This window comes from Dermacentor albipictus, chromosome 8 (assembly GCF_038994185.2).
Source record: "Dermacentor albipictus isolate Rhodes 1998 colony chromosome 8, USDA_Dalb.pri_finalv2, whole genome shotgun sequence".
In the NCBI taxonomy this organism is placed as follows: Eukaryota; Metazoa; Arthropoda; class Arachnida; order Ixodida; family Ixodidae; genus Dermacentor; species Dermacentor albipictus.
In genome coordinates this window covers 95,200,084-95,220,812 of record NC_091828.1, presented here as the reverse complement: position 1 = coordinate 95,220,812, position 20,729 = coordinate 95,200,084, and the positions used below count along the sequence as shown (strand labels likewise).

The window sequence follows — 20,729 nt, the reverse complement described above, 5'->3', positions numbered from 1 at the left end:
TCGGTTGTTAAAATTGGACAGATTTCTAGCATATAGACTGGTAATTTCATCATTATAGTTATTGTAACTGAAGTGACTGCTGCTATTTCATGTTCTGATCTTTCTTCATATTAATATGTTTCATTATGTATAAGCAATATCTGTTAATAAAAGTTTTAGGTCTTTCCTGCCATGATCTCTGATGAGATTGACAGTATTCTTAAATACTAAATAAGTTGATGCAAATTTCACAAGAGTGCAGTTTTGTAGTGTGCCTACAATAATAGGCGTGCAGCAAGATTGACGCCCCCCCCCCCCCCCCCCACCAAACCATGCATAGCTGAAAGCAAAAAGGCTTTCTAGGCAAATAGGTGATGTAATTTCATGAACGTGGCATCAGTTGTGAACGTGGTCATGAAAAAAGCATGCCACAGTGCATTTAACTTTCGCTGTCCTGCATGTTCTCATGTTCATAGTACATCGTGCAGTACAAATGCAAATGTACAAAAAAAAGGAGAGAATGAAAACAGAAAGGTACGAAGGTAGGTAAGTACAATTACAAGCTCTAAAGAAATATAAACATTCTACCTGCAGCATAACCGGACAGCTTCTAGGTGTAGCACGCATACAGGTTTAAAATTTTTCGGTTGGAGAGTGCCACACAAATAAGCATGTTCAGATAGACATGTGGACGGGCGTGTTAAATTTACACCAAGCACCGGTTAGCATAGGCGTGCTTCTATGTTTGGTCCCCCAAGTATCGCAAGTATTATGGGACTAGTGGCAAAGCACGCGTCAAATCCCTGCCTAAACAATTCTGAAGCAAGTTCAATAATTTTATGTGATTTATGCGTTTGCCATAATCCCGATCATCAGCCTATTTCACGCCCGCTGTGGGGTGAAGACCTATCCCAGCTGCCTTCAATTACTTCTGCCTTATTTGTTGCCCTGAAAGATCAATGGTTATCAGCTCCATCCATTACATAATCTGCTAAAATACCACTCCTTTCTCTTAATCTCAATTAGAATGTTAGCTAACCTTCTCCTGTTTGCTGCTTAGCCCATGCTGCCATCTTCCTGTCTCTTAAATTTTCTGTTTTATCCATATATAAATTATGCAGCAGCATGAATATATTTGTAGTAAAATCTCAGCTTGGCCTTCCTCCTCTTGCATCCTGTTATGAAATTGCATGCTTGCGCATCTGTCATAAATTTTTCTATTCCTTGGTACCAAGCAATGTGTTCATCAGACTAACCCATCAAACATTTCACCATAGCCAACCAAACGCTGAATACCCTGAATGAACCCGTACAAAGACCTTCCAGAAGTACCTTTTCCTACATACATCACAAGAGTGGACCTTACCGACCCCATCGCCATGTTAACAGATTGTACCCAGTCTGAAACAGCCATAGGGAGTCATTGTACAACCTGTTAACCAAGAACCGCAGCTTTCACTGCCAACCCCTCATGTGATGTCCCTTCGAGACCACTGAGGGATAATTAATCAATTAATGCATACTTTACATAATTAAAAAGAAATGAAAAGCAAATGAACATGCTAGATTGCACGTGGCAGCGTTTCGGTAAAGAAAGGATAAGGATGCACAACATGCATCCAATTAAGAGAGGGAGTCCACCTGAAAGACTCACCTTTTTTCACCCGTCTTGCTGTCATACATGGCAATTTGGAATTCTGCGAAAAGAGAAAACAGAGCCGGAAATGCTTCGCTAAACCACAAACAGCCATGGAATGCCACTCAGGAGATAAGATGCAGAAGAAGTGTGCAGACGTTTTCAATTTGCTTGGTCTTAGAAGCACGCCTTTGGCAGGCTGCATGCTATCAATATGCTTAAATCGAGTGTGGTACACAAGGACCTCGACAGAGAGAATATTTCACCCATCCTACACTCTGCAGCACTTATTCAACACCATATCAGCTGCCTTTTACGTCGAGCGTACCACACAATGTTATGGTAGTGCAGTAGACTTCTTTTAAGCTGTACAGTGCAGTCTATTCTTAAAGGGAACGTATAACTTGTCATAAATGTATTACAGCTGCAATCATTTTTTAACTATGCCAACGAGAACTGACCAACATGATGCATTAGGCTGAAATTCCTGGATAAAAAAAAAATTGTCTACAGGCCTTCATAGCATATCTCAGCTGTAATTGATGGCAGGATACTAACAAGGTGTTCTCTGTAACAGGGGATTGGACTGTATGTGTATCTGTAACTGTATCTTGTCCTGGACGTCCATTTGTGATTTAGTAGTTCAAACTAACAGAAATATGTTCGACCTCTCGGAAACTAAAGAAAAAGCTACTCGAAGGGCTCACACTATCTGACAATTCTCCTTAATGAAGTTTTCCCGAGAGGGAATCGACAGTCTGCCCTTTGTTATTTCAATCAAGGGCTGATATATCAGTTTTGTCCAACGAAAGGTATGAAGGAATCGCACAGAAGGTAGAATTGGGTCAATACATGCTTCAGAATTACAGACCATGTACGCTGAAAAAAACAAAATAAGAGAGCGGAAGAAAACACTTGAAGAGACACAGATTGCAAAAGACAAGCTGAAATGACCAGCGCAGTGGCATGTCGTACCTGTACGGCCAACGAAGATTGCCTTCTCGTAAGACACCGGGCAGACCTTGTCCGAGCCGTGAAACGAAATAGTCTCCAGCTTGTCCCCAGTGAATAGGTCAATGGCAAACCAGACATCCAGCTTCTGGCCTGAACAAGGTGGGAAAGTGTCATGACTGTGGGGATCCCCACCCAAAATCTTTGAAAAAATATTGTTTACAGAGCGTCCGTGACGGATCTAAAAAAGATGGTCTATTGGACATCAGGAATGCAGAGCAATGTAAAAAAAACACCTGTGGTGATAGCCAATTACAGGATTGACTTTGTCTACTAATTACCGCATCTCGAAGGCGAACAAAGGCAGCCTGAATACAATGATACACTTTCACTTTATTACCTTATAATCACATTTATAATCATAGCATTTCTTGATTCACTTAAGCCTGATATAACCAGGCTGCTCTACAATAAAATGTAAACCATCCGACAAAAGCATTCAAGCTACACGAACTGCAAAAACAGTGATATCTTACGAGACGAACTGACACTGAAGCCATTGAAGAAATAGGGAGAATTTACTGTTTCATTTTAATTGAAACAAAGAAATAATAAGGTAAAGGGAAACTAAAGTGCACAAGAAGATAGCCTGCCACATGCTGGAGTCGAACCCATCTTCCACATTACGCGTGTTGTGCCTTGCCAATTATTAAGCCACCACGTACGAATACAAGGTTAGCCCCGGGAGCATTAGCCTGTGGGAGCGTAAGTGGAACGTCCTTTAAACCACAGATGTCACGTAGTAGGGAGTGAGCTTAGGAGAAGGCAATGGGCCAATAAACCCTTGTACGCTACTTTATGGCATCGTGGCCATCAATGTCGAAGCCCTCACTGAGCAATAAGCCAGACGGATCCCTTTATCATTCTTGCTCAAAGCTGTGCGAGTATTTTAGGACCTAAGCATGCAGCTTCTCCGTGTTTGAACTGGCCCAACAAAGTGCATTTTCTTGTACCCAGCCACATTAAAAAATTTAGGCAGAAAAGTTTAGAGCCAGGAGGCCCTTGGTCAACTCCTTGTGCAAACTTCTGGATACAGAATGTCGCTTTTGTCCCTGCAATGACCCTCAAGAGAGAATTAACAACGTTTCTAAAGAAATAATGAAAACAAAACAAAAATAAATAAATTAATGTAACCAGGGTGTCTACCAAGTTGACATTTCCAAATTCCCTGAGTTTTCCAGGTTTTCCCTGAGCACCTTTGCGAAATTCCCTGAATGAGCCAGAACATTGTTTTATGTCAAGACAGGCTGACACCACGTTGCCCGATGCTGTCACTCTCTAGTAAGCATGCTGAAACAACAAAAAAAGACTTAATTCAGTTTGAATAGTAGGGAGTAATATCTATTTTATTTAAAAAGAAAACAGAAGGAAGGTGTTAGTAAAATGCACAGAGAAAGAAATGGTAAAGCCCATTCCAAATTGAGTCGAACATTTTCAAATACGAATGAAAAGGAGATGCATACATAAGTAAATATTTTTTTAATGTCAGCTATTTCCATCAACTGATAGCAAGCTCATCTGTATGAGGTCCTGAACTTTGCACAACTAAGGTTCTCTCTCAGCAGCTGGGAAGTCAACCTCAACTGTTCTGACATACTCTCAGCCCGTACACAACATCTCAGTGTTGGATTTCACTGCTTAAACAATTTATTTTGGTTTGGATGAGGGACACCTGTGTCTCAGCGTCAGCCAACACTTTGTTTCTTTAGCTCAAGCTCCTTCAAAAAGGCGCCTGCAATTCCATTCCCGTTAATTCCTCAGTGCGTCGGTCCTTTCTGTTCTCATCCTCCTTCTACCACGCTTTCACCACATGGATCATCTGAAGCATCCTCTTGGTCAGTTGTACAGTCAACATTTGATTTTTCGGATTTCCGAGGGGCCGCAAAAAAAAAGAAACAAAAAAAACGGGCAGTCTGAAAAAAATTAATGCATGTCTTTAACTGCCTTTAAGGGCTAAAATTACCACAGGCAAGTCTGAAAAAGCTCTGAAGGCCTGACAGTACGCTTATTAGGCATATCAGGGCTTGTACTGTGACAGGAGACGTGGTGCACGCATGTGTAATTAAGGAATACATACTATGTCCCGTGACAATTGCCCCCTTCCCACGCTTGTTATGCTTCACCGCCTAACACTAGTGCACTGAGGCGAAGCTAACTTTCGGAGACTGGCATTACGCAACGCGCTGTGCTCTGCGAGTTTCAAAGCCAATCGCGAGGATTACAAAGGCGGAGTCGGTGCCATTGGTGAAAGCGCCGAATTCTTTCAATGAAAAACACGGCACCGCATGGCAAGAAGCTTAATAGCGAACATAGAAGCAGCTAGGCCTAACGTTGCCGCGGTGGTGGTTACGGCTGCCAGCGGATCTGCCTGCGAGAGTGCCGGTTCGAGGCGGCGAGATAATCAAAATAGCGGCGGTGGCGGCTTTGATTAATGCCATTTCAGACGTGCGGTCAGGGCAATATACATTGACTATATGGAGTACGTGTGGTGCCGCAAAACCGTGCAAATTATCGGGCATGTCCGAAAAATCGGGCGTCTAGAAAATCGGTCGTTAACTACTCTGGCAATACATCGTGCCGATGACACGGCGTCAATGACGATTCGTTGCGATTCCTCTGTTACTGGAGCCAGCATTAACACGACTTTCGTTCCCTTTCAATAAAGTTACAGCTAATTTTCCCTGATGGAAGCACAAATTCCCTGAGTTTTCCCTGAGTTTTTCCAGACTGTTCAAATTCCCTGAGAATTCCCGGTTTTCCCGGTTTTCCCGGTTGGCAGACACCCTGGTAACCTCTCTGCTGGTGAACAGCAGGCTGATTTTCAATGCTCCCCAGCAACCGGACTAAAGGAAAGTGTCTAGTCAGGCAAAATCTCATATACAAGTCTGGGCAGGTGCAGCTAAATTTAACTGAAGCGAAACTAAACATGGTCGAGCAGAAACACCTGCCCAACCATGTACGTAACACCAAGCCACTAAATATAACGAAAACAGGAAACAGCTGAATGATACAGTTCGTGATCCAGTTGGGGCACTTTTGCTCCATGCCTTCTGAGAACCAGCCCGAAACAACAGTTTTGGCTATAAACCCAAAGCAACCAATACAACTACAACTCGAAAAGCGCATGCAAGGTTCTACAGCAAGAAGCCGCCCAACGGATAAGGTTAACGACAAAAAAGTAATGCCAGTTTATAGCAGCAGACTCATGACAGCTGTGTTTGCAAGGTTTTTTCCATGCTTTAAACATGAATCCATAATGTTCATGTACGAAATGAGCATGCTCAGGCTCAGCACTGATTTAGACACTGCCAGGACGGTGGCATGTAATCATGAGATCTGACATTAGGCCTCTGCAAACAGCTACAAATGCAAGTCAATGTCTAACTTTTAAGAACCGCTAACCAGTATGAGCAAACTTTTTATGACACTATTTTCTTTTTTTTTAACGAAGCAGATGTCCTCTTAGCCACAGGTTCAATACCTGCTACAACTTGCAACAAAACAAATGATTAGTGCTCATCGCAATCAGCACCGACACCAAATGCTAAGAGCTCCAAGTACGGTATGATCTCAAGAGAGTGCTGGGCAAACAAAAGCTCACAATTACAACAACCCCTGCAAATCCTGCACACTACACGCATTCGAGTCGGCTGTTTTGTCAGCTAGTCCCGTGAACTATGCACACTGTGTAGTGTTGCCATCAGAATGGCCTGCCAACATAAATTCCTTCACATCCTTTATAACCGAGACAAGGTTGCATCTTGAGAGTTCATAAACAGTGCCTGCATATATACTGTTTGCACACAGAGGTACCCAAAGACTTCAAATTTTCCCCTTGGGCACAGCCCCCTAAATTAACGGTTAACGAGGAGAATAGCAAGTCGCAGTAACGAGCAAAATAAGCATGACCCTCTAGATGACACCAACTTCTGTGCATAGTTAAAATGTAAGTCGATCGATGAATCCCGACCGAAATTAATGACGAGAAAGCTAAATACGTGAGCTTCACTCACAAAGCATGTTTCTCATGACTGAACACATCATTAATGTGCACGTACAGTCAAATGTGGGACAGGAAACATTTCTTTTCATGGCAAACTTGGGTGCCAAAAACATGTGGCCAGAAGTTTTCTCGAGTTACAAGCGCACTGCTGCTGCCACAGACGCCAAGAGACTCAAGACCTATTGTCACCGCGAGTTCAAAGCCCCCACAGTAGCTATTTCTCACCAGTATAAAGGATTCCATCGGTGCTTCGACATGGCGATGCTGACACCAATTCTGGAATGGTGAAGGGAAGCTTCTTGATGGCGTCCTCACCACTGGTCTCGCCAAAGCCATAAATGTACAGGCTGCCATCTTTTGGATCCGGAAGGAAACTTGTTCTGCTGAAGGCGGAGAAATTACATTAGGATCACGTAAAACTTGTTAGAGCAGTAATGCTATTGTCAACTTGTCTTGTTTCTAACCCTTTCAGGAACAAAAATCTTTGCTTCAATTACTGTACAGTCGTGTAACCAAAGGTTACATATGTGGTACAAAACAGAACCGTAAGTTACTGCACCAAAACTGATGCACACCCATTTACAGTTGAGTCAACCTGGCTTTACATCAACAACCAGGTCAGTGTCACCACCGAGTAGAAGTGGTGTCTGCCAGCGTAGGCAGCAGCAGCCAGATGATCACAAGTGGGCAGATTTTAACCATTCGTGCTTTGCAAATGTCCTCTCGGTACCTAAACCTGGTGATGCTGCCCTGCTCTAGAAAACCACAATTTTTCTATAAACTGAAAATCGTTTGGATTAAGCACCATCACAATGATTTGAAATTATTTCTTGCCAACTGAAATTCTTAGGTTCATTTAAGTTCACCGATACCTTGAATCATCATCATGATCATTATCAGCAGCAGCAGCTTAATTTATATTCGTTACAATATGAAGCCCTCTTCCAGCAATTGGAAATTACCACTGTCTTGCATCTCCTGACTATGTCCTATTATGTCAGCGAATTTTCTCCTTTCACCACGCCAATGAATCCTTCACCATTTTGGACTGTCTTTGCATTCCTAAATGTTGAATAATGCAAATGTAAATTGCCGTGATTTGACTTAAGTATATATGAAAGAGTACAGCACTAGCTGCTGCTACTTGCCTTTTAGATACATCAGCAGGCACCTTCAGAACTGGCTCTGAAACCACCATAAAAAGAAAACATTAATGGTGAAGTATGCCAGAAGATACAGGCCTTAAGGTTAATTAGTGTTTATGTCTCAGGAACATCTTGGCGAACAACAACGACAACGGCAGCAACAATTGCAACAACAACGAGACTGAGGAGAAGGCTGTGCAGAGGAAGAATGAGTGCAGGCTTTATTCATTTAGCCAGAGGAGTGCTTGCTTCACTGTCCAGGAACTCCTTACCGAGACCAACCAACAGCACTTCTAAACTTGCACATCTTTCTCTCTTTTTCTACTTTTCAATTACCAATGATCACTGATTCTCACTGTTGCTGTCTTTTTCATGTCACCATTCAACAGTCTTTTGAAAATTTATTGTTAATTATCACTTGGAATCACCACCATAGTAAGTATGAGCCATGTATTTATATATGTACTGGACGACAACAACAACAACAACAACCAACCTTCTTTCCTGGACCAGCGTATGCTACCAGACTTCTTTTCCACGGCGTGCAGGGTTCCATCCAAGGTGGAGACCAGAATCAGAGGCTCGACAACAGCAAGGTGCCTGTCATCCTGCAGACAGTGCAAGAAAAAAAAACGACAACAGTGACATTTATTTGCCGTTTCTTGGGCAACATACACATTCTAACGAGGGTATATCAGCATTGACAGTAGCGCTCGTCCTTGTCTGTTTCGTGTTTGTGTACGTTCCGACATTTAGTGTCACTTATAGCCTAGTTAAAATGAAAGACAAAGCTAGACCAACAGTCAGTCCTTCTTAAGTTAGATTCTCAAGGAGTACTAACACACATTCCTAGAACGGAAAAAGGTAGCCCTTGGCAGACATAAAGAGCACTTACACTTTAATTTGATAATAAAGTTGCTCTCGAAACATCCGACCCTGCATCACTGACATTATTATAGTGTAATGATACAGAGCAAAATTTGCTGACTTCACATAGCAATAAGGCTACACGTCGTGACAGTGACGCCCTTCCCGAGGACCTGCAAGAGAAGGGTCTTCCGCATGCTTGCCTGCGACGCCTTGTGTTTCCAGAAGGGTCAGTTATAAACTGCAAGAAACCGTCATGTCTTCCCTTTGCATTCCTAAGAAAGACTGGTTTGCTGAAAGTGTGACATAAACCACCGGCACTGTAAGAGTCGTTTAGTTGAACAATAACCTCAATCACCAGGCTAAAACCTCTGCTGCTACAACACACCACCGCCACTAGCACATCATGAAAAAATAAACAAGAGCGTCACAGTAAGGTAGAAGTGATCCAGCATATATTGACAGCCTGACACATGCATCTGCTGGTTAGTGAAGTGCAAATTGGTTTGCACAAACAAGTTTATGCTAAATTCCTTTAGGTGATCTGATGCTTGCTAATATTTCTTCTAAGAATTAGTGGGTTTGGACTTTCATTTACCATAAAATAAATAACTAAAAAGAAGGAAAAAATGTAATGTCAGTACTCCCTTTAGTATTCTTTTTACATTTACATGTAGACTCCTACACCATACTGACGGTCACCAAATATTCATAACACATCCAATGGCAATTCAAGGAAGCGGGCAATCCACAGATGAGTGCCTGTACTAGGCAGGTTGGTGCATCACTCATTCATCAATGAAAAGCACAATGGATGAGACAAGGAGTTGAAAGACACACATAGTGGCAGAACACTCAGGGCAGAACACCATACAAGACTTGGCTGTGTCTAGCTTTCATAACGTGAATTATTTTGCACTAACAGGTACCCGGCAGATTGCAAACAACTCGCCTGGCAACCAATCTTAGAGAATAGGTATTCCTCGTCTTTGAGCACAGCCAAAAGATTGCCAGGCTGCAGGCAATGCTTGTTTCTTACCATCCTGCCGGGCATTTCTATTTCAATGGAAGACAGGACAGCTTGCCACCAGCCTATGTTCCGTGCAAAAAAAAAGGGGGGTTATGCCTTGCTTTTGTCTGGCACATATTCACTTTATATCATGGCATGATGTCTCCTGCTACTCAACAGAATTTCTTTGCCAGGACTCACGATGATGGCTCGGTGTGCTCAACCACTCAACACTCATCCACTCAGTGTATACTTCTTTGTCTTCTTGTACAGACTGCAGTGAAAATGCTGCAAAGGGTTTAAAAATCCAACAAATTTAACCAAAACAAAAATTAAATTATTGTGTTTAACATCCTAATGTAATGTGTGGACCATGAGAAATGGTGTACCCGTCGGCTCTGGATTATATATGACCACCTCGGATCTTTAACATGTCCCTAAAAAGTATGCAAGCGTTTCTGCATTCCACCCCCTTCGGAATGCGGCCAGGCCATTGGGGCAGGGACTCGAAACCACAACCTTAAGTTCAGCGGCAGAATGCCACAACCACTGAGACACCGCAGCAGCAAGTAAATTCAGTCAAAACCAAAACAGGAGCCTCCAAACTGGGCCGAAGCCAGTAAGTATGCCAAAGAGCCATCGTTTCAAGCTGATGCGATTTTCCACAGCACAGTAAGAAAAGGGTTAACGAAACCACCGTGATTTTAAATAGCCTCACTATAGATCCACAGCAAAAAAAACTTTCCACGAATGAAGCAAGAATAGAGGCGCGCCATCTTTGTCCACCTAAGTTGAGTTGTTTTTCCACATTGCGTCTATACTAAGTCGCCCAAATGTCAGCTCTCCTCACTAGAGATCCACTGACGAACAGAAAAGAAAGACGTCTGCTATGCTTTAAATGGCACTGTGCTCACTAATGCTAAATTTTCTTGTGGAAGCTTGACTATAACTAGCCAGAAACAACATATTCAGTGCCTCGCGCAATGTAGAAAACAGTGTCCCGTCTCGTCAAGCACAAAACAACTGATTTCCAGATGTTCTCCAGTTCCTTACAGCTACGCGCTTCAAACCATAACTCAAGACAGAACATGGATCCCGTGAGCTGTGCCTGAATTTCGTTTCCTTGCTTGCTCAGAAAAATTCATGTCAAATGGGCCATTCAAAAATGAATACAGTCGAACCCGGCTATATCGAACTCGCAAAAAAACGCCTATCAGTTCGATACAGAGCATAATTCGATATAAGCCTGCTAAATAATTGGATGTCATAAATGCACATACCATTTATAAAATCACTTTATTGATGAAACTAGCTTGCATTGATGAAACTAGTCCTGCATTTTCTTCTGCTTGGGCAATTTCGCTGCATGCGAGGCACGCACTTCCCCACATTGTCAAGGAGTCGGAGCAGCTGAGGCCGCAACATTCCGCTTTCGCACAGAAGCACCGGACTAGTGCGAGCGCACTTCGGAGGATGTGGGCCAAAGACGGTCGTTGCTTTCCTCGTTGTGCCCATTTTCAGTTGTGCTCGGCACGATGTCGGCAATGTAGTCTTCGTTTCCGGGCTCTACCGTGGTCGCGACACCATCATTTGCGCTCACTAACTCGCGCACCGTTGATTCGTCAACAGCTTCCGGAAATTCTGACAGCTGGCTCCAAACCTCGGCAACAACGACAACGGCTTCGTCGCATTAATCAGAATTTACAGTCATCACCGAGCACGCGGAAGTCGGTACGGCTGAAGCTATTTTGGATGAACCACTCGTACACGGCCGTGCATACGCGTCGGGCGCCACGGGCACTACGGGCACCGGGTCGCGAGTTAGGCCGCTTTAGCCCTAATTTCCCCCTTCAAGATCGTGCCGAGAGTGCACCTCGGAATCTTGTACGTTGCAGAGACATCCGACTTGTCACCGCATTCGACCCGGTTTATGATTTCGAGCTTCACGACGAAAGGCGAATTCTGACGCTTCATCACGGCAACACTGCGGGAGAAGGCGCACACAATGAATCAGATAAGCAGCGAGACAACTCGCACTTTCGCCAACTTGCATGACGAGGGCACAAGAGCCTCTGATTGGCTGTCTGGGCAAGCGCTGCAGGCGGGCGGGCCAGGATCATTTTTTGTAGGGAGGTGTCGGCGGCTCCGAGGTAGCGCGGTCGCATAGGGGGAGCGGTTGGATGGAGCCGCGCCGCCGGGTTTTCCCTTCACCACGAGGGAAAGCCAACTTCCGGGGGCACTTTCCGCCGCTTGACGTTCGATATATCGGGAGTCGCTATTAGTTTTGTTCGATGTATGCATAATTTTTGCTATATATACTCATTGTAACTATACCGTGTCCATAAATTGTTTGATATAAGGAATAATTCGATGTAAACGGGTTCGATATAGTCGGGTTCGACTGTACGACTTTTATGAAATTGCTCATTGGACAACTCGTTTCGCCGGGAAGCCAATATTATCAGCCTGCTGCAGGACCAAAGGCCTCCCTTCCCCAGCGACCTCCAATCGAACTTGCCTTGCACTATCTAATTTTGTCCCATGGCCACAAATTTCCTAATTTCATCGCACCACCTAGCTCTCTGCTGTCCCCGACTGTGACAGTTTCCTTCCTTTTGGCTCCCATTATGTAAAGCTGATAGACCATCGGTTATCTGCCCTACGAATTACATGGCCCTGCCCAACTCAATTTCTTCCTCGTAATCTTAACCAGAATATCGGCCACCCACGTTTGCTCTCTACTCTGTCTTTCCGGCTCTTAATGCTAAGCACATTATTTTTCGTTTCATCGCTGATTGCCCAATACTTAGTATCTTTCTTGCCCTCACAGCTTCTACCTCGTGTATTAGTACCGGTACAACGATATGATTGTACATTTATCTGTTTCAAGAAGTGGGAAATAAACTCGTTTAATGCACTGGACAATCTAGCTTCAATATGGAAGCCTTGTTCAGTGAACACAGCTTCTGTGTACAAGCTGAAACATAACACCTATTTGTCCATGACACTTTGATCAATGTTCTCTCTTTCCTTTCCTTAATATGAATACGACTTTTCTCCCGGGGCCATTCACTTCTAACATTTCCATGTGGGTCAAGGCCCGACTACATTAGAGCATTTACATATCTCGGAGAAGAGATATATCCCCTGTTTTTCTTGAAAGTGTCACAGAAACTGAACTTTTCACCTTTTTGTGTCTCGACCCTTTACATTTCATTCCGTGCCCGACTTTTATAGCTTGGAAGCATATAATAGTACGGTAACTTGAAACATAGCAGCTGCAATTCAAATGAAGATCTCAATACATATGAATGCAAAATTTAGCAAAACGTTTGCGCTTAACAGGATGACATTGATAATGTGAATGGGGAGCCACTCGGACTACTGATGATGCACAAAAAGGAAGAGAATTGAAGTAGAATTGCCACCACATTATCCTGGTCCAAGTCTGAGTAATGTAACAGGCTGGCAAAGGCAGGGATAATGTAGTAACTCTATTCAAATGCTATTCCTTTTCATACTTCATCAATGGTCTGAGCAGCATCCTGCCCGTGTTTTCACTGGTGTATGCCAAACCTGAATGGTGGATGATAATGAGGAAAACATAATTGAGCAAGAGCGATCCTTACACTGTATCAACCCAAGATATGGAATACAACCCTGGTGATAACATATAAACCACATCACCTTTGGTGCTGCAGTTGCTTCAGAAACACCTGCCTCCAGATAATAAACATTGTGTCATAATCTACAGTGGGGCTACTTAACAAAAATTCACAAATGAACTTTGATTTAGTTTCAGGAACACATGGAAACTATGGAATTGAAGCTGGACATCATCCGAAGTATGTCCACTTAGTAGGCATCATAGCACCAATTTAGAGGCATTCATTACCAAACATGCAGCACAATACAATGTTCCACTTATCGTTTTTCTGCTTACACACGGCAGCACAAATGAAGCTGCGCAGTGTGTCAACAGATTTTGCCATAAAAACTTAAAACTGGGGCTGGTAGTGGTATTCATGCTAAGTGGATGTGCCTCAACCATTGACCAGCTCTGCAAGTGAGACATGTGCCCTTAAGTAACATATTTTAAAAAGCTAACGAATAAGGCTTAGTTAAACTACTTGCCGGAGGTGCTATCACACAGAGGGAGACAGAGACGACGCAGACGTACATCTCGAAACAGTTTGCCACACCAGAATGCGCAGAACCCTTACAGCAATGAGCAACCCTGTCGTGCCCACCTTTCCACACAACAGCATCACCGATGAAGAATTGTATACTGACAGCCTTTTTTCTCTTTCTCTTCTCTCAATGAGAAAATTTGTGTAAATATGCATGTTTCTAAACACGTTATGGCAGCATGCGACATTACAAGACTTCACCTCCAACTGCAATGCACAAAACCAATGCAAAAAAGAACAGGTATGAGTGGTACGATATACAGACTGGCAAATGAATGTTCCCTAATATGAATGTAGAAGGAAGCAAGACAGGATTGGTAGGGATGTAAACCAGAAGCACATGTGGTTTGCTACCCTGCACAGATATGAGGGGGTTAAGCAACGAAGTAGAGAAAGAGGGGGGAGCATTAACTGAGAAAACGTGTGTGTGTGTGGAGGGGGGTGGTGTGAATCATGCCTACACTTGGTCATTATGGCAATTTCATAAAGTGAAGTAATGCCCACCTTGCTTCGTAAGACTGCTACGCACAGGGTAGTGGCCCAAAAATGTTTTGTTTCGAAAAAAGGTATACGATCTAGCCCATTCAACACTGTCCGAAGAAAGTCACACTCGATGTTCTAAAGATAACAAAAACACAATACGTGTTCGGTTGCCTCTTTCCGAGTCACGCTTGGGCATGTCTGCCATTCCAATAAGAAACAAGTGGGCTTTCATAAAATCCGGTGAATGGGATCTTTGTACAAACAACAGTGTACTCCACTGAATGGGCTGTATGCCACCAACACAAAAGGAACAAGGGGATTACCATAAGCCATACTATATAACGATTCATTGCATTTTCCATTCTTTCTACCCTACATTATCACTAGCGTCAGCTACTCATTGCAACAAGCAACAGGATACGAAAAGAATCCTAGTGTAATACCGATGTCACACTGTCACTTTCAATCACGATTGGGCCCGATCTGGATCAAGTATTGCTACGCAGTCACTTTCAATCATGATGTTGCTCGATCCAGATCCAGACAATCACAATCTGTGCATCGTGATCGGGCCTCTTGATTGTGATCATAGGCCAGTGACATCGGTGCTGACGTCCATGTAGTTCTGAGAGTCGAATACGACAATAGCCACACCCCCAACGACAAGCAAAATAATATATTATTGAAAAAAGAAAGTAGATTTATACTACAATTGCTGCCGCATATTAGACAAATATGATAAGTGCTTTGGACCTCCTAACAACCACTCGCGCATTTGAGCTCACCCAAGCTCGATCCAGATTGTTGGACCGTGTAGCAGCATGAATACTTTGTGTAGCAGCAATCATCACTGATTGCGATAAAGGAATCCCATAACTATCAAAAGTGACCATGTGAGACTGCCTTAATAACCACTGAGTGGTTACATTCCTAACAGCGACTTTTCGCATTCAATGAGGGTAATCGAAAGCTGAGTGTACAAAAACCCTATTGCTCCTTTTTATATCAAATGTCTACGTTATCTAATTTGCACTCAAACTAAGGTGTCGGTACACCTCATAAGTTTTTTTTCTTTTTCCAATTCTAGCAGATACAAACGCCTTAAACAATGCATTGTGAGATGCACCCCCACTTAGCAGTGATGCTCCTATTCGCACTTCCAGCGTTAGGATAATGTGGTAACGAAAATGTGTATGCATCAAGACTACACCTTTCTATTAATGGTGAAGAGTCAATCATTCCATTGTAGTACGTTACTTTTTTAGAACTCTTGTGACTATGTTCAGAAGGAGAAGAAAGATTACTTAGTAAAGGTTAAAATTGCAATGGAATGAAAAGTTTCTTTTTTCTTTATGACTGGAGGTGTGGAAGTGACCATGCCAATGTGTGACATCCAATAATTTGCAGTCTTTCAAATATGCAGGCCCCTTTTCTTCAGGAGTACAGAAAAGTTGACGGACTGGGTTCTCCTTCATTTCTTGCTACAATGTAATAATTCTTTGAAGACGAATTGAGCAGCCTTGGTCAGGTAATGCCGCAAGCAGTGACATCACAGGGGTATGCTGGTAATGTACGATAAAGATAAAATTAAAGATAAAGATAAACTATCTGCTGTTCCAGATGTGCAATCTATATTTCTTGCTCAACTTAGCATATTCTTTTGTTTTTTAAAAGAAGCATGTTGAAACCTAGTGCACGCACGCTTTTGAATCACAAATTAACATGCGTGTGCTGTTGGCAAATGAAGGAAAACGCGACATTTAAACTCTCAAGCGTGGGCGTATGCCCACGCTTGAGAGTTTAAATGTCGCGTTGATGACGCGTCGCGTTTAAATGTCGCGTTGATGATGACTTGAACGTCACGAGTACATCTGCGCGATGACAGGCGCAGCTCCACAATCTTCAACTACACTTGTCGCCTAGCTGCGTAGGTGATTCGAGGCTTATTAAGTGAAATACAGCTGTCATGCTCCCTATTGTCAAGATAAAGTGCTCGCGAATTTGCACAAATGAGCGATTTGCTCAGCACTGCTGCTGGTTCTTTACGCGGCAACAAGGCATTTTAGAGGAATAGAAAAAGCAAGCTCTGATTAGTGAAAGAGAAACCGTTAGCCGAGACGTTAGTTTAGTAATTATACCTATATCTTAGCTGCACTTTTTCCCTGTTGATGCTGCAGTCTCGACAGGGCGACAATGTATCGAAGAAGCACGTCTAGCGACCGCGGGATCGGGTCATCGCAGCACTTGTCGGCATCGACCGAGTGTGCTAAGCGGAAGACGATCGAATAACGGACAGTCAAGGCAAACGACACCGCCACCACAGGCGACGTTGGTGACTAAAGCATCTGCGTTTACGATCGCGCATACAAAGGTTAGGCATTATGCATAAAATATGTCATCAGTTGATTGACACGCGACCGACTCGTCGATCTTTTGCTAGACCGACTTTTAAAAAAAAAACGGTAAGCTATAACTCGCAGCTGCGATTCGCATGCGTCGCTACGCCGTGAACACGTTATCGCTCAAGGCAATTCCAGGGACTGTTTTTCCTGATTAAATGAACACGCCGCCGAAAGCTCAATTTGCGTACGCGAGCTACGTACGTGAGCTGTTTGCAGAGACTGTGCACTTTCCAAAAAAATAAGCAAGCGTTCACGCCCGCGGTCACGCTCCAATAAACGCGAAAAATCAAGAACCGCGCTTGCCCAAGCGCATCGCGGGATGTTTAGATTGCGTTCCAAACGTTGCGTAAGCCACAGAAGGACACACGTCGTTCCTCAAGGCAACACGGCGGGATCGATACATAGCCGGTTCCCTGCAATCGGCGCACGTCACATAAAACGGATCGAACTGCGACACGCCGCCCAGCGCGTACACGTAAACAATCGAGACGGACAGATGACACAGGCTGAACTGCGTCGCTATACCTTTGGCGGCGTTTCAGCGCCATCGGCTCCGGACCACGCTTCCGAGTGCCCGTGGTCGGCACCCACGGTGCGGACCGCGGGCAGCAGCGCGGCGACGACCAACAGCGGCAACAGCTGTAGCAGGGCAGCAGCGCGTGTGGCAGCAGTAGCTGAGCGCATGATTCGCGGTCGCATGTCGGCTGCGATCGCGAGACCATGCTCCCATAGTAAAGTCAGCCGTCCTGTGCTTCGCGACGAAGGGGGCAGGGAATGCTCCCTCGCTTCCTGCTGTTCCTTCCTTTTTTCACTCGCGTCGTGAGCGGCCCATCATCACAACACAACACACGGGAAAGCACGCACTTGAACACACACACATGCGCGAGCGAAAGTTGACTTGTGGAGCCAGTGCGTTCCGTTTGACAGTCTCAGAGCATTGAGTGCGTTCGATTTTTTTCGGAACAGAGCGCCCGGAGTGGCCCGGAGTAATAGCAAATCAAACTTTTTGGTGCAGCGTGGTGTAGGTGTGGTGTAACAACGGTGTGTCTAAAAGCGTGCTCGCTAATTTCGTCGCAGCTTCGTAAATCGCTAGAGGCGCTAAAACATTTTGTTGCAGAAACAATTTCTTTACGAGCGTACTTTAGCTACCCTTCAATATTGCAAGCTACAAAAATATATCAGCCGGAATAATTTTTTTAAATATTTTAATCCCTCAACGAGTACAACGCAACAAGGAAGTCGACTGGTAACTAGCGCCGCTTTTCTTGCTTGACGAATAGATCGTTCTGCTTCGTGAGTAGCGTAAAACCTTGCGGCGCAACGCTTTTGGTTCCGCTTTCGCTGGTGAAAAACCTAACGTTTTTTGCTTGTTCGTAGCTGCGGCCGCGCTATCTTGGACATGCAAGCGCCGTTCATCGTCCGCACAACACAGCGGCTAATCTCTGGAAGCGATCTCCAGCGATAAAGGAATCAAGCCGGCCCTTCGTCGTCTTCGCGACGCCGGACGGCGGTGCTCGCACGAGTCGCCCCAGGCGAAAGCACACAGTCATCAGCTGGGAGATGCGGCGATGAGCATCAAGCGTCGTACCTCTATGGTCGCAAGGCGCGTTGACTGGCACAGCTGCCGCTGTGTGTGCGGGTTGCCGTCGTGCTGAGAGGCTACCGCGAGGTTTGTTTTCGCCGTTTTTGCGGGCGGTGCGAGCTGCTTGTTCCGTCATTCATCGAGGTGACTGCGCCGGTCCCTCAATTGCGAACGCGGCCGAACCCGTCCGGTGGTCCGCCGTACAGGCCATGCCAGCGGGAGGGACGCCTGAATCGCACCTGTTGAGCCGCCGCGCAGTGTGTGGTGGACGGATCGCGCTACCGGTCAAGCCGCGGAGGCCAGCGGCATGACGGCGTGCTGACGCTACCTGTCAAGGGGTGCACGGCAGCTCCGTTGAAAGCCTGCTGGTAAGTTGGCGCGCGCCACTTTGCTGCGTGCTTCGTCACCGGTCAGTCGCGTTTCGTCCCCTTGCGTAGACCCCCCGGTTTCTCAATGCTTCGAGCGAGAACGCTCTGTTGTTGAAGGCGGCGTAGTGCGTACTGCACGGTTCTTGGCATTTTGCTTCCGAAACCTATGCGAACGTAGAGCTCCCGTGAAATGCTTACACGGCTGCCCGTATGTGATTCTTCGCTCTTGCGATTAGCGCGCTGTAAACATACCGGGTGGTATTTCTTCTGTTCAATTCCCGGACCCGCCGTGGTTGCTCAGTGGCTATGGTGTTGGGCTGCTGAGCACGAGGTCGCGGGATCGAATCCCGGCCACGGCGGCCGCATTTCGATGGGGGCGAAATGCGAAAACACCCGTGTGCTTAGATTTAGGTGCACGTTAAAGAACCCCAGGTGGTCAAAATTTCCGGAGTCCTCCACTACGGCGTGCCTCATAATCAGAAAGTGGTTTTGGCACGTAAAACCCCAAATATCATCATCTGTTCAATTCCCGTACGTCTAGCTGTCTCTCGTTGCGGTTGATTGTGTTTTGTCTCCGGCGCACGCACGCGTTTGCGTTAAGCGTTTCTTTTGTTCTTTTACGTCACCATGCGCTCTTTTGAGTCATTACGCGCGCCGCATCGGCGAATGCGTTTTGGCTGGCTGGCTGCGTGCGATTGGCAGGTCGTTTCACTTGCGATATGAATCATACGCGTCCGGAACCAAGGAAAACTGGCGGAGCGAGCGTGAGCGCGCAAGTTCGTGCTGTGGCAGCTAGCCTGTGACCAGGAAAAAGAAATATACGTTATATACGAACGACATCAGGCCGGTTTTTCTTAGCGTCACTGACGTGACGCTTCGCAACGGACGTCACTCTGCCATCAGCTGTAGAAAGGAGGCTTGGCTACAGTCTGGATGCGCTCCCTAAATGGCGCACACCCATTTGTTACGAATCAGCGACAAATCTGCGGAACAACTGCTGTCGGGACTGCGCACTATCTAACAGCTGCGTACCACGCATATATTTTATACGGGGTATACTATCTTGCGTGTGGTCCCAACTGCATAATTAGCTCATTACTATTTGGAACAACCTAGAACCAGTTAGCTGAATTTGGTCGGTAATCCAGTTCACCTAGCTAATTGTAACTTTTGCCTTAGCAAATGCTTCTATGTGCATTGCTGACACACAGTTGTATGGAAGCTCGCCTACAAGCATATGCGAGCTGTTTAGCACGTCCTGCCAAAGTTATGCCTGTGTGTCAACATGGATGTAGTGCGTAATGCTTGCATATGCATAAGTTACTAATTGTAACTTTTGCCTTAGCAAATGCTTCTATGTGCATTGCTGACACACAGTTGTATGGAAGCTCGCCTACAAGCATATGCAAGCTGTTTAGCACGTCCTGCCAAAGTTATGCCTGTGTGTCAACATGGATGTAGTGCGTAATGCTTGCATATGCATAAGTTACTGCGCTGTGTCAGCGGCTTCAAGGCAGACTAGCTAGCTCTACGTTTATGTATGAAGAAGCCGGATGAGCGTCAAGAGAAGACTTATCTTCGGGTGCGAGAAGTCTGCTTACTCCATCCCTTTTGTGTTTAACATTTAGGACACAGTTGAAAGATACGGTGCCTATAGCCAAGCACTTGACCTCAGCTTATCGGTCCTGCACTTTAAATACTTCGCTGTATGTCAGGAATGCTCACAATTAATGAGAACTGCAGGCTGTGCGGTACACTGGAAATGAAATTGATTTAAGTCTATTTCACTTAATTCTGTATATACTGAAGTCAATTTCACTTCCCATTCTAGGCATGTACAGCCAACTTTGTCGAAGTGTACATTCTAGCTGTACTCTGGTGTTGCTCTTTCTTGTCCACATTCATTTTAGGTGTCCCTATTATAGATCTTCTGCAAAATTAAGACCAAGGTAAATAGATATCTGAAGGATGGAAGTGCTCATTTTAATCCATAACTACTAAACCTTAAGCATGTAGTTTGGTGCCTGGACTAGCAGGAAATTAAGCCACTGAAG

The 20,729-nt window shown here is 44.9% G+C and overlaps 2 protein-coding genes across 9 annotated transcripts in view; one reads left to right on the top strand and one right to left on the bottom strand.

Annotated features, from left to right (window-relative positions):
- The window catches only part of LOC139048877 (serine/threonine-protein kinase/endoribonuclease IRE1-like), a 53,881-nt gene extending 36,244 nt beyond the window's left edge, over positions 1–17,637 (bottom strand). Inside the window, exons 1-6 of one of the 7 annotated variants that reach the window (XM_070523771.1) lie at positions 17,251–17,637; positions 8,271–8,382; positions 7,778–7,814; positions 6,855–7,012; positions 2,591–2,719; positions 1,634–1,676 (exon numbers count right to left, since the gene is read on the bottom strand). In XM_070523771.1, the coding sequence (XP_070379872.1) occupies positions 1,634–1,676; positions 2,591–2,719; positions 6,855–7,012; positions 7,778–7,814; positions 8,271–8,382; positions 17,251–17,424 (653 nt within the window). In that variant the 5' untranslated portion in view covers positions 17,425–17,637. Of the gene's footprint in view, positions 1–1,633; positions 1,677–2,590; positions 2,720–6,854; positions 7,013–7,777; positions 7,815–8,270; positions 8,385–10,930; positions 12,043–17,250 lie in introns of those variants that run through there. The other 6 variants (XM_070523772.1, XM_070523773.1, XM_070523774.1 and 3 more) reach the window with 6 other exon arrangements.
- Positions 17,638–18,018: 381 nt separating this feature from the next.
- The window catches only part of LOC139048875 (testis-expressed protein 2), a 41,209-nt gene continuing 38,498 nt past the window's right edge, over positions 18,019–20,729 (top strand). For both annotated transcript variants that reach the window (XM_070523768.1, XM_070523769.1), the window contains exon 1: positions 18,019–18,675. The gene's annotated coding sequence lies outside the window, so the exon portion shown is untranslated. The remainder of the gene's footprint in view (positions 18,676–20,729) is intronic.